This window comes from Diabrotica undecimpunctata, chromosome 1 (assembly GCF_040954645.1).
Source record: "Diabrotica undecimpunctata isolate CICGRU chromosome 1, icDiaUnde3, whole genome shotgun sequence".
In the NCBI taxonomy this organism is placed as follows: Eukaryota; Metazoa; Arthropoda; class Insecta; order Coleoptera; family Chrysomelidae; genus Diabrotica; species Diabrotica undecimpunctata.
Genome location: NC_092803.1, coordinates 30,521,789 through 30,543,751, shown reverse-complemented (window position 1 = coordinate 30,543,751; position 21,963 = coordinate 30,521,789). Strand labels below are relative to the sequence as shown.

Below are 21,963 nucleotides of genomic sequence, written 5' to 3'. Positions count from 1 at the left end.
AGTACAAACTGTTGTAATTTTAAAGTGAAGATACAAGATAATACTTATATCCGTAAAATTAATCGGGCTCGAAAAATTCCAAAGTTTTCGCCTTTTAGTTTTGTTGAATTACCATGAATAATAATTAAATATATTGACCAAAATTGATCCATTCGGTTTTTAAAAAATTATCATTTCTTGTCGCTGAAAAGAAGTCATTTTTGTTAAGGTGCACTTAATAAATCAAATATTTGCCTATAAAATAATGCGTGTTAATTGATTGTGTTCTGTTTTTTATTTACAATAAACCCGATTTACCCTAATACGGATATTAGTGGAACGGCTAAAGTTAATCACACTTTGCTTAGTAAATTAAAGTCTTTTAATACAAAAGTGGGTTATCTATAGTGTTTTTTTTTAGTTTAACATGTCTTTAAGATTGTATGGTAAATGGTATTTAACACTAGAAGAACCAGAGCGGTCATTTTGACTGCTTTTCATTTTTGACACTCTGTATTACCTATTCATAAATGTTTTAGAAACTTGATAACATATGACTTTTTCTAGATCTATTTGAAGATTATAATTTCTCTTTTACAGGTACTTAGCGTAATTACTTTTTAAGATATGGTAACGTATACCTAGAACTACCATATAGCAGTCATTTTGACTGCTTTCTATTTTCGACCCTCATTAGTCTAGAGTATTACTCATTCATATTTATTTTACGAAATTTATGATTTGGGACTTTATTATTTACTTGAGGATTATAATTTCTCTTTTAAAGGTACTTAGTATAATTACATTTTAAATATATTTATGTTGATGTCTACCTAGAAAAATACTGTCCTAATGACGAGGTAGTCTAATTTTTGTTCTACTTTTCTGGGAAGATTTTACTTATTTTATGTATAAAATACATCGAAAATATTTGTTATTATGTAGTTTGAGTATACTCTTTGCAATTGCATGTTCAATCTGTATTTTGATTAATTTTACATTGTGATTTTTATTATTTCTGCTGTTATCATGTCTCGCCGATATTTGACTCAGCAGGAGCTATTAGAGTGTCTACAGAATTTGTCAGAAGATAAATCTGTAGCAGAGTTATCTGATGAAGATGTATCCGATAATGAAGTTGACGAGTATGTGCCTAATACAGTTGATCAAGGACATTCATCGGGCAGTGATTCTGAAGGTGAAGTTGAGATTGAGGTGATGCCCAGTACTTCTGCTTCAACTTTGAATGCAGACTTCAATACATCTTCAGAAATGATTACCAACCAGGTAAGAGGAATTCGCAGAAGCAATTTAGAGAATTCTTCCATAGATACCATAGGATGGGAGTTACTTGACAACAATGCTAGTACACCAGGTAAGCAACTATATTATATTAGTAGCTTCTATTTATGTATTCACTTAGGTGTATAATATTTTTGAGCATATTCTTCTTGATGTCACGAATATTGGCGATATTCATGGCAATATTTACCTTATCTGCAGGATGTTCTTCTTCCTGGACCCCGTTTTTCAAATATTTCTCCTTGCAGGATGACTTGTAGAAGGGCGCATCTAGATTCATTTTGCACAATGTTTTCGAAATATTGTAACTTTCGAGATTTGATAGTGGTCCACGGGATTTGAAGTGTTCTCCGATTTAGCCACAGCTCGAATGCTTCCAATTTTCTGCATATATCTTCGTCAAGGTCACTATTCAACACCATAAAAAAGAACAGAGAAGACGTAGCATCGCAGCATCCTTACTTTTATACCAAGAGAGAGGTTATGGCTCTTGAAGAAGGCCCCCATCTGGTTGAAGGTGGATCTAGCTTTTCCGATGTGCGTTCTTATTTCTTGGTTGTTGTTTTATTCTTTATTTATTACGGTGCCATTTATTTAAATAAATAAATAAATGAGTATATACCTGCATACTAATTTATCTCGTTCATTTTAGGAAGGCGTACCGGTCAAAATGTTCTAAAGGAAGCTGCTGGACCAACCCCTCATGCTAAGAGAAGCATTATTAGAGATTCTGCAGCTATTGCATGGCGGCTGTTGATTGGTAGATACTGTTGCTGAAGGTAGAAGAAAACTCAAAGATGAAAATTGGCAAATTTCTATTAAAGAAATCGAAGCATTTATATCCTTACTGTATGCTAGGGGAGCTTATATGGCACGAAATGTTAGCATAAAGATGCTGTGGTCTGGTACATGGGGTCCAAAATTTTTTCAAGAGACGATGTCTAGAAACAAATGTACACAAATAATGAGTTTTATCCGTTTTGATATGAGAAATACCAGGTCTGAGCGATTATCATCAGATAAATTTGCACTTGCGTCGGGAATATGGAACCCATTTATAGAGAATTGTATATTATGTTATACACCTGGCGAAAATATAACTATCGACGAACAGCTTTTTTCCACGAAGGCAAGATGCCGCTTTACCCAGTACATGGCGAATAAACCCGATAAGTTTGGAATTAAATTCTGGCTTGCAGTTGATGTCGAGTCCAAATATTTGTTGAACTAATTTCCTTACCTAGGGAAAGATGAACAACGACCAGCCACTCAACTTCTGGGGGAACATGTTGTTAGCCGTCTAATGGAACCATTTATAAATAAAGGAAGAAATGTCACGACGGATAATTTCTTTACGTCCATAAAGTTGGCAAAAGAATTACGAAAGAAGGCTACATTGTTATAACTATCAACCGAACAAGAAAGGATATTCCACCGTTAGTAAAAAATGAAAAGATGGAATTGTACAAAACAAAAATTTTCAAACACGAAGACTTGACGCTAACGGCGTACCAGGGAAAAGTCAACAAAAATGTTCTAGTGCTGAGTTCTTTACACTCGAATGATATTAAAATGGGCACAGATAAAAAGAAAAAACCGGAAACCATCATCTTCTACAACCAGACAAAATACGGAGTAGACATTGTAGATCAGATGGCTAGACTGTATTCAACCAAATCTGCTTCAAGAAGATGGTCGTTGCAAGGTTTTTTTAATATTTTAGATATGGCAGGAATAAATGCTTGGGTTCTGTATAAGAAAGTTACGGGCAGTCAAATATCTAGGCAGAATTTCCTACTTCAGTTAGCAGAAGAATTGCGAGAAGATCACATGACTAAGGGCAGGACAACATCAACGGATACAAATCCAAGAGGTACAAAAAAACACCAAATAATAAACGTAAGCAGTGTCAAACAGGGAATTGCAACAAAAATAAAACATTTGAAATTTGTCATATATGTAAAAAATTTGTGTGTGGGTCATGTACAAGCAAAATAATTGAAAAATTTTGCTACTGCATAAATTGTACTTAAATAATTAAATAATTTATTTAAATATATTTAATATGTCTTTTATTATTAGTTATTAACTCAATATAGGTTTTTATCAAAAAAAGAATACAAAAACGGCTGGCAATAGAAATTCTAATATCCGTCATTTTGACCGCCGGTGGTGCTTCTAGGTATGCACAAATGCTGGTGCTTCTAGTGTTAATTCTGTGATGATTGAACTTTTCACAATTTTCCATTAGCACATGTTTAACCGTAAGAGGTGAACCGCATTCGTCACAAATTGGGGGTTCTTTTTTTTAAGCTATTGTTCATGAGAAAATGGGGTATGTCCAAGTCGTAAACGGAACGTAATGATTTGCTTTCGTCTGGATACTTTGGGTGATTGCCATGGTCCAATCTTATTTTTTATCTCCTGAAGCGTTGATGGTGTGGATTTCCATGTATTTTGTACCCAAAATATTTTTGTAGGCAAAAAATTCCAAGTAGCTTTTTAGATCCATACTTACAGATTGGGTTGATATGGGAATACTGTTGTCGTTTATAGCTTCTTTGGCATATTTTATTTAATTTAATAGTGGCCTCACATTGTGTTTTCAACCAAGGAACTGGTTTGTGTTTCTTTAAAAGTTAAGATTTTCCTATTTCTATATTATCAATCAATAATCCCTTTTTATTTCTCAATTTCTCATAAAAAAAATACAATACAATATTCTCTTTTAGCGACGTTTGTTCTCCTTGGTACATGCCATCAGGAGGGTTGGCAAACAAATGTTATTCTCAAATTAAAAAAAAATTACACTAAGGCTTATTCTAACTAACAAGGTCATTAAAATTAATAAAAAATAAATTAAGCACATATTCATATAAATGTTATAGTAATAAAATAAATTTTTATATCCGACTGATTAACACTTCGCATTAGACTAAACAATAATAACAATGTATAACAGTAAGGTATAACTTGCATTTGAAATGATTGGGTTTGTCTCTTAGAGGGAGTGAAAGCTGTTTATATAATAATAATAATGACAATAATAATTACAAGATAGTCAAGATAGATAAGACAGATAAAAATCTAATAGTAGGGGCCTGCGTAGCGCAAGCGGTAGGATGCTTGCCTCGCAGTTCGAATCCTACCGCCGGCAAGAATAACTAGACATTTTTAAAAATGTCTATAGGCCCCAGGTCGACTCCGCCTGAATAAAATGAGTACCTTGGGTAAAACCAGGGGTAATAATAGGCGGTTGAAGCGTAGCACTGGCCATGTTACCTTCCTTGTATACCGTAAGCCCTAGATATAGCAGACTACCCTACTATACTCCCAAAGCCGTGAAGCGGTATAAAACGGGAGACTATTATATTAAAAATCTAATAGCTATACGGAAACAAATTATTAATGCTAATTTTAATATTTTCATTCTATTGAACTAACACTATGCTATCAGATTTAGTGGTTATAGGCTCAATAACTCATAACCCTACGGTCATGCCTTCCTACAATAACCTGCTAACTCAGCCTGTCCCTGTCTCATCATAGTAACTACTTCCATTCTACTAAGTTCATTTCTACTCAACCACTTTAACCTACTATATCTTAACACCGAATATTTTTCTAAAAAATTATCACATCTTCTATTTCCTTCGTGTTACACATTGAGCAAAACCGTCTTTCATCATTTCTGCCAGGTCGATCATTCAAACATAGAAATCCACATTTTAATTTGAACATCCATCGAATGCCCCCAAAATTTTCCATTTCCAGTTCTTTGTAGTGTCCACAAAAATTTGATTCGATTGACCTATTCTCAGCCTGACGCTGTATCTCCTCCCTCTTTTTTTCTATCATATTCTCAATCATACTAGGCCAGCTATCTCTCCATTCCCATTCACACCTTACCTTAATACCAAATTTTTGCCATGCTCATCCAATCTTTCCACCAGCCACACCTTGCTCTCATCATTTATTTCAAAAGAAATTTTGGCAACCTATAATTCGAATCTCTTAGTAATTTTTTAACATATTTTTTATGTAAATTCATCGTATATAGGCTGACTCTAGCAATACCTGTCTCCAAATCTAACATAAAGTTAGGACATACCTTGGACAAGAAAACATTTTTTTTATATAAAATCTTCTGATTATTTCCACCTCATCGTATTCAAAAAGACCCCATACCTGAGACCTATAAGTCAAAATTGATCTTACCACTGACTCATGCAGTGTTACTTTAGCCAAAAAGGGTATATGAGCCTTAGACACTAAACTACTCCAAGCCGTGTAAATTGCTACTTTTGCCAAACTCTGGCGCTTTTTTAAATGAGCTTTAAACGACAACTTGGGTGTTAGTATCATTCCCAAATAATTATAGTTATTCACTACCTCTAATACTCGATCATTCAGTTTCCAAGATTCCCTGATCACACCACGTTATCTTCTGAATACAAGAATTTTGGATTTATCCAAATTTATTTTTAGATGCTGCAGTATTTTTCCAGTTCATTAATCATTCGCTGTAGCACCTTCGGATTGATTGCCATCAAAACCAATGTCAGCTTCTTTGGCATATTTTACTTAATTTAATAGTGGCCCCACATTGTGTATTCAACTAAGGAACTGGTTTGTATTTTTTTTAAAGTTAAGATTTTCCTATGGCTACATTAGCAGCATCCAGAAAAACCTGATTAAAGCTCGTAAGTGTGTCGTTAATCGACTGTAAAATTTTAATTTGATTCATTCTTATATAATTTTTTCAAAATCAATCCAATTTATCTTTTTTTAGTTTCCATTTTTGAGTTGGTATTGTATTTGTATTTAAATTAACTGTATGTGTTATTAAGATTGGGAAGTAGTCACTACTATATAAAGTTCTATCCAATCGAGTTGGGTGAGCAATAATGGTTCACATATAGAGAGATCAATGGCAGAAGATGTTCCCGTAACCATATTGAATCTTGTTGGAGATCCGTCGTTGAGTAGGCATAGGTTCACACTGTTAAAATCGTTTTCTAACATAAATTTATTAAAACCCTTTATAAAAGGTATACATTTCAAAACTCAATCGGGCTAAATCATGAAGAAAAACGTTTTCGGAATCCATATTCCATCATCCACCATGGGTTTTCTAACAGATTTCCCCTTTTTGTTGTTTTATTTGACTTCTATTTAATGTTATAGCCATTTAAATCTTCCGAGACTATTCGAGGTGAGGGAAGTTGTTGAAGCAGATTAAATAATTCGGATTGATCAGAGGTTCGCCTGGTGAAACATAAATGCTGCAAATATTGAACTTTAGTGAGGCCAATACTGTTACAGCGATTGCTTCGATATTAGTTATGAAGTTTATATTTTGGACAGGCATATTTGACTTTATATATAGAGCTACTCCTCCATCCTTTCAGGTTGTGCATTGAGTTATTTTTAGAGTGCTTTTCTTGCAAAGAAATAAAATCTGGTGCATGCTCTGAAAGAGAAGCTATAGCATGGTTAAATGGGTATATTATCTATTTAAATTTAGTTTTATTATACTATGAAAATGATTTATGATTTAGTTTAAACACATAAATCACTATATGGTTCAGATTTTTTATGTTTAAATAGTTTTTCTAGTCTTTTGCGTAGTCGTGTAATTAGGTTTTATAATGATCAGTCTTTAAAATGAGCATAAGTTTCAACAAGCATGCTATAAAGAGCGTTTCACGTTAAGAAAATAACATTGCGGAGATAGGGCTATGTATTTCTTATGGACGATAGAAGCGCAGCGATGCCACGATGAACACAAGCACGATTCAGGGTTATATAATTTGTATTTTCGTTTTCACAGACATGAATTAAATCAATGTTTTTTAACGTAATTGACCAAAAGTGCCCATTCGAAACAAGAGATAAAAAGTAGGGAAAATGATTTTAATTAAATAAATAGTATATACAAAAGATTATTTTATTTTATCTTATTTTAATTATAGTAACGACAGTTTATTCGTTTTTCGGTAAGAATATCATGTACCTACCATGAATCATGGAAATCAGTAGAAAATATTGCTTAGTTAAATCATGCACTTTGCCGGCTATTAAAGATTTAAAAGCAAATAAACGGACCGCTTGGAGTGCATATATCTAATTACTAATTGCAACTTAAAATAATACGGTGTGCGTATGTCAGCGATTTTATGTCTCCATAATGATAATAAGGCTTTGGGGTTCTTCAGTTGTTATTCTGACTTTGCAGTTAAATGTTAATTGAAAATGGAAATTTGAAAACTATTTGACAATCTAGTAAACCGCATTTCTGAGAGTTTTGGCAACACTGATCTCCATAAGCCTAATGTTATTTTCTAAACGTGGAACGCTGTATAGTAAAACAAAACGAAGATTAGATTTTAAATATTTATATAATTTCTGCTATATTTTTGTTATTGTTTATGATTTTAAAATACTAAGTGTGTACGTTACGCTTAAAATTTTTAATATTTTCAAATAATTAATAATAATAGGGGAGACTAAGTTGAGCTTTGTTAAATTTTTAATTTACTAACCTATACTAGGGACTCTATTACACAGTAACTTTGGCTCAAAAGCTGCTTAAATATTACAGAAATAAAATTATGACCCTTTATCTCATGCGTTACAATTGACACCTTATTGGTGTCAATAGTAACAGAGCTGGTGTTAATTGTAGCAGATATTAACCTATAGTATAGAGTAAAAATAAATTTAAGAGGAAGTAGTAAAAAATATATTTCATATTACAATGTCAGAAAATAATAGATATATGTAAGCATTAGAAATAAAAACAATAACAAATTCTGGTAACATATTTTTACAGAGAAAAAACTAATCATTTTGTTTGGCTTTTGTTCAGTTTGAATGTGCCCAGTGTTTACATTTTCGACATTGTAACCAATCTTCGGAGCTTGATGAATATGGACCACCGCATACTAACCACAAAACTTCCTCATCGGAAGACTCAGAAGAATCTTTTTTGGTTGCTTTCAGGGGTGCTCTTGTCTTTTTGATATTTTTCTTTAATGGCAAAGCTGGCAAAGATTTTTTCTTTGGATTATGTTTAAGCTGAACTTTACGCTTGACGGTGTCCCTTTTCTTTAAATTTTTTTTCTTCAATCAACATCTTCTCTGGTGTATCAGTCAGAATAGCTGTCTTTCGTCTCACTCTTTCTCCTTTTTTGGGTTTGGTTAGGTCTGCTTTCGGCAATGGCTTAATATCTTGAGGCGAAATATATACTGCTAGATTATTAGGCTTAAGTGATGGAGTAGTTTGCATCTTTGGTGACAAGGTAGTGGATAGACCCGGTTGACTTTCCAAGTGACTGTTGTGTTGAACCGTAGGTAATTCTGGTTGATTATTTTCTATGTTTTCTTCATATAGAGGTATATCAGTTACAGATGATGCCTTAAAATCACTATCGTTGAAAATCTCTTGATTGAAAGGAAAAAATACCAGTGAAGGAGTAACCAGCAAACATATTGACAGGCGTAGTGGCCAGAGGAAGTCATGTTCTTACAATTGAAGGCAAATCGTATACAGTCATTCTTTTTCCAGGATTATTTTTTATCCACTGATCACCAGCATGATTAAAATATTTCTTAAACGGACCATATACCCCACGATCTAAAGGTTGAAACATATGTGAAGTGTGCGGCGGAAACGAAAGTAGAGTAACGAAATTAGCTCTGCAAAATTCTATCAGAAATATCGAAATATGAGACGAGTGGTTGTCTAGCAATACAAGCACTTTATTAGCTTCATTTGGCTTTACGTGCTTAACAAAATGTTTCATAAAAACAAGAAATTCATTATCTTGCATTTATCCAGACTTATTTCCAGTTCCTATACACCCAACTGGTCCATCTATAATAAAGTGGTCTTGAAAACGTAATCGTGGGAAGACGAACATTGGTGGTACGGTATTTCCCACTGCATTAATGGCTACACATAGTGTTACTAGAGTTCCAAGTTCCGGGGATGATATGGATCCTACTTGCTTAGTTCCTTTTCTAGCTATAACTTTGGATGGCTTCTGAACGGTCGAAACACCCGTCTTGTCAATGTTATATATATATATTTTAAGGCTCAAAATTATATCTGTCTAAAACAGTTGACAATTTATTTAAAAAGTTGTTTATATTTTCTCTATTAAAATTCATGGCTCGTAAAAGGCTAGTAGCTTGAGGTGTACGAAGACTTAAATTTGGATTACGTCGCATAAAAGCAATAAGCCAGTCCTCACTTGCATGTTCAGTCGTGTTCCATTTTTCTGGGTAGGACAGTCTGTTACACTTTGCAAAATTGAAAAGATAACTTGCGTAAATCTTTTGTGGTAAGTCCGAAATACAAATTTACAGTAGTTTCGCAGTATTTAGCAAGCTGTAACTCCATTTCATCATTAAATACTCTGTTGTGAGCATTGTATTCAACCCGAGGTTGTGGGTTTTCACGTAACGATTTAACATAGCGACATAAAGAAACGTGACACATACCATAATCTTTAGCCACTGTTCTAATAGATTGGTTAGTATCTATTACCTTCCTAGCTGCTTCGTTATAAATAACTTTTGGCGTTAACCCCCTTTCCGGTTTTCTTGGTCTTGACTTCACCATTTTTCGTGGATCTAGAAAAGAAAGAACTCTATTAAAAAAGAATATAATAGGTCCCAATTGTAACATGTTAAAAACGACACCGCAGTGTGTGTTACAATCGACACCAAGTTTACCTATAAATAAGAAAGATGATTTTTGTATACATTATGCCCTTCGTAGAAAAGATGAGCTACAGTAAACGAAATTAAAGATGTTAAAATAGATTGGCCTTACCTTAAAATATTTTCAAGTTGAGTTTTGAAAGGCAAAATCAACAATTTTTGACGCAACTAAAATGTACTTTTATGATGAAATACAAACATGTGCCTGGAACTTGTGCAATAGGTTACGGCTCACTCTGAAACTACAGACGGTGGTGTGAGGTAGATATCCATCTATGCATATTAGTGCGTTTTGATTTATTTCAAAATATGGTGCAAATATCACTATTGTTAAAAACGACACCTGTTACAATTTACACCAGTCTCCCCTAATTTCAATTTCTTGAAAATGATCAGTTGACATGAATAGTTCTGGCTATAAATGAGTTAAATATATTCCACATCTGTCTTGGACAACATAATCTACAGAAAAAGTTTAGATCAAATTAAATTATTACTATATAACTTATTAACTTTAGGTTTCATTGTAATTGTCAAAAAATATCTATAAAAAATTCTCAATTTATGTTTCTTGTAATATCTTTTTTTAACTATTTCAAATTTTAAAAATGTTACAATATATATTTATCATTTTAGACTGGTGCAGTAGAGGGTGCGAACTTTATATCCACTGACACATTAATATCTCTTAGTGAAAAAAACCTAGCTGACTGTGTAGAAACTACTTCCTGTGATGCTGATTAGATAACCAGAGCTTTTGACTATGTAAAAGATAAGGGAATCATGTCGGAAGATAATTATCCTACAAATTCTGATAATACATGCAAATATAATGCTTCAAAAGTTGCTGCCAAAATAAATAGTTTTGCATATATTAAACGAGATGATGAATTAGAACTACAGAAGGCAGTTGCGCTTAGGGGACCAGTTTCTGTTATTATAAACGTCACTCCTAATTTCCAGTTTTATGTATCAGGTAAATAGAGCGTATTCATTTAAGCCTACGTTAGGCGCGTGGATATTACTGACTCGGTTAGGCGCGTGGGCTACGATGGTAGCCCAATTTATTTAAGAATTGTAATTGGTTGATTTATCTCAACTTCAATTAAAATTTTAAAAAATTAATAGTTTTATATTGGGATTAGACGATAATATGAAAATAATATAAAATAAACACTGAATAATTGGAATAAAACCAAAATAAAGATTAATATTACGTTAAAAATGTCTAATGGTTTTTTTGAATACATGAAGCAATAGTAACGTTTTCGATAAAGCCAAATAATGTTGAATGTATGTCTCTATTTTAACACTAGAAAGTCGGAGGGGCCAATTTGGCCCCTGTTGCGATTTGAAGTTATTGTAGTTCTTTTATTTGACACAATAATAATTTCATATTTTATGACTTTTAGTATTTTGATACAAAGTCTTATTTAACGCAAAAAAATATTGTTTACTAAATTTATTAAATGGATTTTCTAACAAACCTACCATAGAAGTCTGAAGGGGCCAAACTGGCCCTGTATTAATTATTATCGTTTTCTAGGACATTTGACGATTTTTTTTAACTTTCTGTCGGATAGATAAAATTATGTTTATGTACGTTTATTCCTAGAAGGTATTTTGTTACATACTGTTTGTTCCTTGAAAGTATTTTGTTTATTGAGCGGTTTATTAGGTTCTGCTGACTCTCGTTTCTAGAATATTGAAACATTCGTTCAATTATGAAAATTCAAGACGACTGTAAAGATGTCTCGTCGTGGACTATCAGAGCTTGAACTTCTTGAAAAAATACGAAAAATACAAGAAGATGTTTCGGGAGGTGAATCTGAATTTGCAGAAAATAATGAGTCAGACGATGAACAATACGTACCACCACAAAATAATGATTCAAGTGACTGTGATGCTTCAGAGCAGTAAGAAAGTTTTATTGTACAAGACTCACCAATTTATGTAAACACTGCTTCTACAACTTAACAGTACGAGTCAGCTAATTTTATCGTGAATCCAAGTGCATCTAAGCCAAGTCACAAGAGAAAAAGTGGTCAACAAGGAAAAACTATTTCAATCGGAGACACCGAACAATCGAAAGACGGAACAACGTGGAAAGTTATTGATTCTGGATCAGTACCTGGTAAGATTATGATTTTTAGTATCTTCATATTCATTGAATGTTTGCTCATTACAGGACGCCGCGCTCAGCACAACATTTATCGAGAGGAATCAGGTCCTACGTCGTATGCAAAAAGGAACGTGAGGAACAATTGTGTGGTAAGTGCTTGGCATCTAATAATCAACGACAGCATGTTACGTCATATAAAAGAATGCACTATTGCAGAAGCACATCGATGTTTGAAAAATGACACATGAACTATAACTTTGGAAAACCTGGAGGCTGCCCTTGCTATTATGTACGCAACAGTATGTGGTCCTCAGTTTTTTAGGCAAACTATGCCACGAGACAGATTCAAGGATATTATAAAATATCTCAGATTTGACATAAAGCAAACGAGATCTGAATGATTGAAAACCGACAAATTTGCTCTAGCTTTTGCGGTTTGGAATGGGTTTATAGAAAATAGTGGTGCATGTTACAAACCGGAAATAAACCTTACTGTGGACGAACAACTACTGCCTTCTAAAGCCAGGTGCCCGTTCACACAGTACATATCAAATAAGCCGGATAAGTTTGGCATAAAATTTGGGCTTTTGACATGCGTGGAATCAAAATATATTGTAAATGGTTACCCTTATACTGGCACTGATCATCTACGGAAGAAAGATACAAGTGTTGGTGAACATGTTGTTTTGCAGTTAATGGAAAATCAACTGGGAAAGGGCAAAAATGTTACGACAGATAACTACTTTACATCGTTAAAATTGGCCAAGGCAAGTCTTATGGGTACTTTGAATCGCAACAGAAAGGAAGTTCCTCTAAGCGTAAAGAGTAAACATGGAGAATTATATGTTACCCATAAATTCCAGAGCGACGAAAAGATAACACTTACTGCATACCAAGGAAAGAGTCACAAAAATGTGCTTTTGTTAAGCTCATTACATCAATCAGTGGATGTTGCTGTCGATAGAAAAAAACTTCCTCAAACAGTAAGATTTTATAATAAAACAAAATACGGGGTTGATGTAGTGGACCAAATGGCGCGTCTTTATACTACAAAAGTTGCTTCAAGACGATGGCCAATGCACGTGTTTTATAACATTCTTGACTTAGGAGCAATAAATGCATGCATTATTTATAAAGAAGTTACTGGAAGTAAAATCAGTCGTCGTAAGTTTATTCTTCAGGATACTATACCCAGCACCACCGGATTTACCAACCACCAGCACTGTTACTAGCCAAAAAAGAAAAAAATGTCAGTTAAAAATATTTTGTAAAGGAAATCATACGTCCAATGAGTACCACGGCTGTAACAAGGCAATGTGTGGCAAATGCCAAAAACTGCAAACTGTATGGTGTTCCAAATGTTTAAAATAAAACTAAAAAATTAAATAAAATTCTATCTTCAAGATTTTATATAATTTCTTAAAACTGTTTATTTTTATTTATTGTTTATTCCCAAATAAATAGTTAATTCTAAACTTGGTTTTTATTGATTTAGGAACTTGGGGCCAAAATGATCCCTTCGGGCTTTCCGTACAGTTCCAACAACTATTACCTTATGATCTTTAAGAAACTTTTCCTTTATTTTAATTCCAGTCAACCAATTATCCATCGTAACATTTTTTGTTGAATTCTACATCATCGTCAGTTTTGTTACAAATTTTATATATCTCCTCGTCTCTCCGAAATATAGACATCTACGTCTATGTCCCCTACATCTGTGGGTATATTCCCATATAGCTTTTGTAGTTTGTGTACTTCTTTTTTGCAATTATCCATTTTAACCTAAATATTAACATAAAGTTATAATCTCAATATGATAAACCTCACCTTCAGTAATTTTAAATTAATAAAATTAACAAAACGGCAATTATTTTCTTACGACAAAAGAACGCTCTAAAACGTAAAATAAGTGGTACTATATTTGTCAAACAAGTAACGCGAATAAATATGTTAGGCCTGTCAGGCCCACATCGCCCCCTATTCGAACTCTAAGTAACTAACAATTTAACTGACACAGAAATGTATACTGCTTACGTAGTTAGGAAGGTACACTGCACATAAAAATTGTAGATATAAACTGCATTTTATCACGAAAAATAAAACTTCATAAGCCTGATACGCACAACGTCGATGGCGTCACGACAAAAAGGCATAAGCGCCAAAATGTATAAATTTATGTTTTGGTATCAAAATAAAATACATTTTACGTCCTATCGACTATTAAAATGACGCAGCTGTAAAAAATTCCAACTCGACTAAAACAAGCTTTGAATTTTCTAACCGCCAAACGAGTTTCTTAAAAGATGAGACACCGAAATCAGTAAGCGACAAGATCCGTAGTGGAAGGTGGTGCTTACGTCTTGGGTCTGAAAACGTGGTTATATCAATAAGGTAAACAATAATTTGAAATATTATTAATATTTAATGTTTTGTTAAGCGTTTAGTTAGATTATTTATCTTGAGAAATCATAATATACCATAAGAATGTACAATTTTACCGACTGTCGGTTAGGCCTTTTCAGAAAAATTTTTTTCGTTTATCTAACCGCCATTTGGCCATTTAAAATACACTATGACTTAGATTTGTCATAGAAAAGTTACTACTTAACCGACTTAAATAAGGTTTGAACTTAAATAAAATATATATTGACTTTGTTGTATAGTTTTCTTTTTTTTTAATTTTAAAGTTATATTTTGGTAGTAATATTATTTTAAAAAACTAACATTTGAATGGCGCTTACTTCTTTTTTTTAATGGTTTCTCGGGGGCACAAAATAATGAATCTTGCATTGCAATTCATTTGGGAAGATCAGGAAAGCAATGATGGATCAGGAATCCAGCGGAAATAATAAAAACCATGGTTCATTTTCCACTGAAAATGAGGTTCTCGATGAAGCGGTAAAGCATGATGTTCTTTTAGAGCCTATACTAAAAGGTCATAAACAAGAACTCCAAATGCCTAGTTCTGTTCTAGATGATGATGCCATCGTGGATTTCAGTTTTCATCTAAGTCCAAATTTAAATATTGACAGCCGTTTATTTCTAATATTGATGAAACTGCCGAAGAAAAGACTGATTTATTAACCTGTGATAAAAAGCTTGTACCTTACTCAGATAGTGATAATACTGATGATAGTAGTAATAATGCAGCAATGGTATTTAGTTCATTAGTTGATGATAAGATAGGTTGTAATGATTTTATACAACAAAATGATTCTTTAAACTCCGAATCAGATTCATCATCCTTGACAGTATTTTTTAAATATGAGACTGAAATTGACAGCATTAGGTCTAGCTCATCAACTGGTTCAATTTTCTGTTATATCAGTCCTTCGTTTCTATTAGTTTGTTTTGTTATTGATAAATGTTATTTTCTGTTATCAAATTTTGATTTGTATTTTATTTCTATTAGTTTTATAACAACTATACAACTTACTTAGTTATCAATGTAGAAAAAATGGTACGTTTTAATAGTTTTTGTTGTTTTTTACTTAATATAACGTGATAATTATATTAACTTTATTTTTGTATTTTTTTACACCAATATAACTGTAAGAAACTCATAAATATATTATTGTGTATTGTTTAATTTGTATTATTTTTACTTAATTGTTATGCTTTAAAATGAAAAGATTTATTCTCCATTTTTGTTATAATTCCGTAAAATTAAAAGGCGTACAAGTTCCTAAGCGACATTTTTTGATCAAAATACTTTTTTCCAAATATGGTCACCGCCTTTCAAAAAGGCTTAAACACCACAGAACCTAACATTAAAGGCGTAAGCACCAAAATGTTAAATATCTCATGTTTATAATAATTGTTTTATAACTAACATATGGTAAGTCAAAATGCATCAGTTCGATAATAATAAAATGCCAAAAAAATGTAAAAAAAGAAATATTAAGCGATTTTAAACGTTTTTTGTGTCTCCTGAAAAAAACTGTCAATGGCGCTTATGCCTTTCTGTCGTGACACCGTCGACGTATGCTCTATATGGATAAAAGAGTAAAAAAATAATTTAAAATTTGGCCATGCCTTATATATAACACAATTATTTATGGTATTATAAAATGAGATTTATTCACCTAGATTAATAAAAACGTATACCTACTGTGCGACGCGAATATTTGTATGTACCTTCTTATTGTCATCGTTAGCATTTAAATTTTTAAGTTCAAAGTATCCTAAAGTTTTTGTTTATTTACTAATTGATGCAAATATTATCAAATTTATTTTTAGGTGTATTTGACGACGACAATTGCAATCCAGACCAATTAAATCACAGTGCTCTCGTGGTAGGATACGGAATTTCTAATGGTCAATATTACTGGATAGTTAAAAATTCGTGGGGGACCTCATGGGGTATGAACGGGTATATCCTAATGTCCAGAAATAAAAATAATCAATGCGGAATTTCTAGGAGTGCAGTATATGCAACTGTTGGAAATTTTTATGAAATTATAAATGAATAGATTTTTATAGCGCTGTATAGTAAATATTATATATGATAATAATTTCTTAGGCCATATATTGAATTTGTATTATACTTGATATATAGGTATAATAAAAATAATTAAAAGTTAATAATTTCTTCTTTGTACCATATTTTTTGGTTTGATTCAATTAGAGACGAAGATCTGCTACACTTGACCAAACAGAAGGGGATAAAGAGTAAAAAAGGAAAGTCTGGCAACAAGGTGAAAAACTTAGCTCAAAATAGGACTAAGCTAAGCTAGATTAGCGCGAAGGAGAACTACAATTAAATAAAAAATGATGAAAAGACTACAAAAGTATGTAACCAAAACAAAAAAAAATTAATAATCCAAAATATTACACTTCACTAAGCACAAAAAGCAGATGAAGACAAACTTCTACAAACTTTACAAACAAAAAAAGATGAAAACAGGTCATAAGAAAGATAACAAAATAACATGGAATCTGGAGAGGAGAAATTTATTAAGGCAAGTTAAAAGAATTGTTTTAGAAAATAAGAAAATATGGAATATAAATTTAAAACACAACTTTCTTCAAAAGTGTTGGGAAATTCCTAGTCAATGGTACGATTGGGCGAGCAATGATATTGCTTAATTCTATATCATCTATCTATATCATTCTATATCAAATTATGTGTTAGATCCAACTAATAAGAAAATGTACGTATAATAAACATACAAACACTTTCAGTTGTAAACGGAATGAGGAAAAATATGTGTATTATAAATTAATAGACAACGATTTCGAAAAATGAGCACAGTTTGACATACGATTAGGCATAGGAGATTCTAATGCTAAATGGGAAATAAAAAGATCCATCGATAATAGGTACGCAGTAAGCATAATTGTAACGAATATATTTTGCCTACCTCAGGGTACGAACATAGGGGTAGAAATAGGGGACAAAAACTATGGGGCGAAGATAAGGCAAGCAAAATAAACGCTACTAGTGCGTACGACACTCAGTTGGTTGTTGGAGAGCTGGGGTCGTGGATAAGTGAAATAAATCGGTCGGATGGGGGCAGCTACAAAAAAAATGAAAGGGTACTTACATAAATCTCCTGGACAAAATGAAATAAGATATGGCAGACACGGTTATCTCTAGCGATTTAAATTTCGACGCCGCTTCGAAGAAAACTTCGTGCTGGAAAAAGAAAGAAAATTTCTTCTTCCCTAAAATCAAAAATACATACAAGGGTTAGGAGATTTTCTAAACTAAAATAAACAAAGGATCAGAGAAACAAATCAAACGTTTATTTTTGTCTCATACAAACAGTTATCAAACATAAAATCGGCACAAAAAATATACTATATAAATAGTTGCCAAATACAGAATAAAAAACTTACATGTGTCCGTTTACAAACTTCGTTTACAAATGGGTTGGAGATACTACAAAACTTACAAATGTTATCGCACAGAGATTAACCTTTTTTTAAACAAACAAAACAAATGAATATCGAAAAGAACAAAGCTAGCTGTCATATGTTAACATTACATAAAAAACAATTAAAATGACAGCTGTTAAACCATAAAATTTACAATTTATTATTTATTACAAATCCTTTAAATTTTAATGAAAGCAATTATTGTTTTAGCAAAAAATGTCTGTCTTTACTTTAAAATTAAAATGTTAATTGTTACCTGATTTCACTGTTTAGCACTTAACTTGCAACAAAAACTTGTTAACATCTATGGGACCGGAGCTGCAAAGGACATAACTCTCAACTTGAATAAAAATAAACCATTTCCATACGTAGGCAGGAACGATTGGAACAGAAAAAAATTGAATCGACTCGCGATTCAAAATCTCTTCTATCTGCTCTGCTTGGGGCTTAAATGTCGACTCCTAGATGCCTTACATTTTACAAATTTCAACGCAAAATAAATTTCCTTTTACGTCTCACAGCTAGTTTTTGCCTACAAACTTAAAACAAACAATCTACCCTTTTTTGACCTCGTTCTTAGCAACGAACCAACAAAAAAACTTCTTGATTATTTACTTTTAAATTGGTTAAGTGGAAATTTTTTACCTCACAATACATACAGAGAATAGGGGAATATTAATGTAAACAAAGACAAAAAAAATATTCTCAGTTAATACCTCTTAGAAAAACCGTATACCTGACTTTCAATATTATATTAGGGGACTCGAAACAACTTTTAAATATTCCAGTTTATTGCGTTTTAACGACAAAAGACAAAAACAGCTGAATACCAAAACTTGATATTTAGAATCTCAACTTAAAATGCCATAATATATTGATCGTTTTAAAATTCATTTGCAAACAGAAAAACGAAAATATTTCACCAAATTTAAAACGCTACATAATAAAACAAATAAAAATTAGAAACGGTTAACAGGTTGTGCATTGGAAAAAGGAATGATGGCCAAAAGTACCACATTTAAAAAAGAAAGAAAATATAAGGAAAATAGACATTACCGGATGGCAAAACAGTTAACCAAATAGACCATTTTTTAGTAAAAGTCAAGGCAAGAATATTGTAAAAAAGTAAATGGATGAATAAATGGAGAAATATTATGGATTATGAATGAACTAAGACAACTCAAAAATAAAAACAAACTTACATATTAAAATCTCGATTAAAACATTTGTAAAAAGATTTTTAAAGCAAAACAACAGTGGTTAAAAAATATATGCACAGAAATGGGAGAGTTTAAAGCAAAAATATGACCACATTAACATACCCAAACTATTAAAACAAGTAATAGATCGAATAAAGTCTTGTAGCTTGAACAACATACACAAAGACTTTATTTTTACTTAGACACTTCTCCATCGCAGAAAAACGTATACTTACTAATCCCATACACAAAATACCTAGTGAAACCTTGCAGACGACTATTAAAGGCAAACCTTCTCCAAAAATATGTAAATTAGAAATCCTAAAGCCAATAAAAAAAAATAAGCAAGGAAACACAGCAGGACCAGATGAAATATACATTGAAGTGATAAAACTGCTAAATGATGAGAATATAGATGCGTTGGTAGAAATCATACCATTTTGAATAAACTCAAACGCTTTTTGAACATCATTTTCGGAATAATTTTTTTATGAGTGTTTTCAGTTTTAGATCGTTTTGGCATAGTTGCTAAAAATATATAATAATTAATTATTGGCCACACATAAAATATTATTCCTTAACGTATGTCAATCACTAGATTCTTACAAAAAAATTATGTCTGTTATTGGCCTAGATGGCTAATAATTGATATATTGATAATTTCATGCATTAGTAGTAGGCCACCTTAAAATTTACGTTATTTAAATACATAATCGTCTTTTTATTGGAGAACCGTCTCTTGCCATCTTTACTACTCTATTTGTTGCCATTCGGCTTATATCATCGTTCCATTCTACTCTTCTATTTTTTACTCAGTCTTGATGTTCTCCACCTTGAATCTAAGTCGTATACATGTACTTCTAGCTCTGTCCCATAGTGTCTTACCATTAATTTTTCTGCTTTAATGTTTAAGTGTTTTAATTTCTGTTGTTTCTAACATCCTTTTTGTCCTCTCTGTGTCAGGTTTTGTTTTTGCCGCGTATGTCATTATTGGTCTGATGACTGTTTTGTAAATTCAGCCTTTTGTTTCTTTGCCGATATTTTTATTTCTCCATATTGTTTCATTTAGGCAGCCTGCGGCTCTATTTTCTCTATTTACTTGATCTTCCACTTCAGTTTCGAGCTTTCCGTAGCTAGATAACATGATGCCTAGATATTTAAACTCCATCACTTGTTCTATTATCTAATCTTCCAGCTCCAATTTACATCTTGTAACGATAAGACTACCAAAGAGAATTGAAGTACTATTGTAAAAATAATACCTCAATCAACCATGGGAGCTTATCGTCTATACCTTGCCTAGGTCAGTATCTCAAGGGTGAGTTCGTCTTGTCTTAAACTAGGGATTGAACCTGAGCTCTCAGTTGATAGCAAATAAGACAAATTTTAACTAAACATATTTATTTAAAATAATAAAAAAAAACAATAATTAACCCTGCCAAAGCTTAACAGTTAATAAGTGCTACTTATTGCTTCTATGGGCTACTTGTGTGCTCTAGCTATTGGGTCGTCCAATTAGAATTTGTGGCTTCTGGAGAGCTGCAGTCACAGGTGGCTGTATGTCCTGACTAAGTTTTGGTGTCCAATAAACCAATAAATTCAATAAATCCAATAATTTCAATGAATCCAATAATTTCAATAAATCCAATAAAGTTTGGATGTGTCCAACAAACCCAATAAAATGTCCAATAAACCAATAAACTAAAAGATAAGGAACAACTTGCATTAGAAACACATCAAAAAGAAAGGTTTAACTTCCTTGCCATCTTACAAAATTACACTTAAACAAATAGCGTATGGCAAGGATAAAATGAAATATAAATGTTACTACTTAGTTAAATTCTGTTAAAGAGTCCTAATGCATATATCAGAAAAAAAATGTGCTTTCGAAAGAAAGTAAGGTTATATTGAAAATTATAGAATAAATATCACAATGAAAGTACTTACCCCAAGAGAATTTGTAGACCATAAAAATGAGTTTTATAATAATTTTTGCCTTCTTTTATAAATTTCAAAAAGAGGCAAAAAATAATCCCACTACAGAAAAGTTGTTTTGACAGAAAGTGGGAGACTGAATGAAGTTAGCACAGATGTCATAGGATGTTGCTATAGATATCATGAAACTAGCTTGTCTGTCAACACGGAACAGAATAGTCTGCCGAACAAAAAGAGAGAAGGCGAATATTTATTCTACGGGACAGAAAGAGGGAGAAAATAAAGATAGAGGAAGAAAAGAAAAAACATAGGGCGCCAACTACTTTTATAAATAAAAAATAGTAAAAATTAAACTGAAGATAAAGAAATTAATAAATTAATAAACAAATTAAAATGAAATAATTATTAAAATATAAATTAATAGAGATGTGACGTTTATAACGTTACAATCTTAGTAAATTTGCTGTTGTAACCATGTATTTTTGCCTTTTTTTTTTGAAAATTAACATGTTAAATTTTCTGGCGGTTATATTAATTTGGTTCTGCATACGTTGTAAATCATCTTCACTTTGAGAGAGTAGTATTGCGTCGTCTGCATAGCAGATTATTTTAAGTTGTTTTTCTCACATTTGGTATCCTATTTTAGTTCTTACTTTTTTTGTTATTTCATCCATTATCAGGTTGAACAATAGACGACTCAGTCATATCCCATTGCCACCTTCAATAGGATCGGTTAGTTATTTTTCTACTTTTACTTTTATTGTGTTGTTTTGGTAAATATTTTCGATCGTTTTGATTCTACTTAGAGGTATTTCT

At 32.2% G+C, this 21,963-nt stretch overlaps 2 protein-coding genes across 4 annotated transcripts in view; both read left to right on the top strand.

The window, feature by feature from the left end:
• The window catches only part of LOC140447448 (cathepsin K-like), a 49,406-nt gene extending 32,722 nt beyond the window's left edge, over positions 1–16,684 (top strand). The window contains exons 4-5 of one of the 3 annotated variants that reach the window (XM_072540118.1): positions 10,648–10,987; positions 16,373–16,684. In XM_072540118.1, the coding sequence (XP_072396219.1) occupies positions 10,795–10,987; positions 16,373–16,605 (426 nt within the window). In that variant the 5' untranslated portion in view covers positions 10,648–10,794 and the 3' untranslated portion in view covers positions 16,606–16,684. The remainder of the gene's footprint in view (positions 1–10,647; positions 10,988–16,372) is intronic. The other 2 variants (XM_072540110.1, XM_072540101.1) reach the window with 2 other exon arrangements.
• On the top strand, positions 4–3,254 carry LOC140447465 (uncharacterized). The gene is made up of 2 exons (XM_072540130.1): positions 4–1,354; positions 1,934–3,254. Exons 1-2 carry the CDS (start codon positions 1,009–1,011, stop codon positions 2,056–2,058), a joined length of 471 nt encoding a protein of 156 aa, XP_072396231.1. The 5' UTR covers positions 4–1,008; the 3' UTR covers positions 2,059–3,254.
• Positions 16,685–21,963: the final 5,279 nt, after the last annotated feature.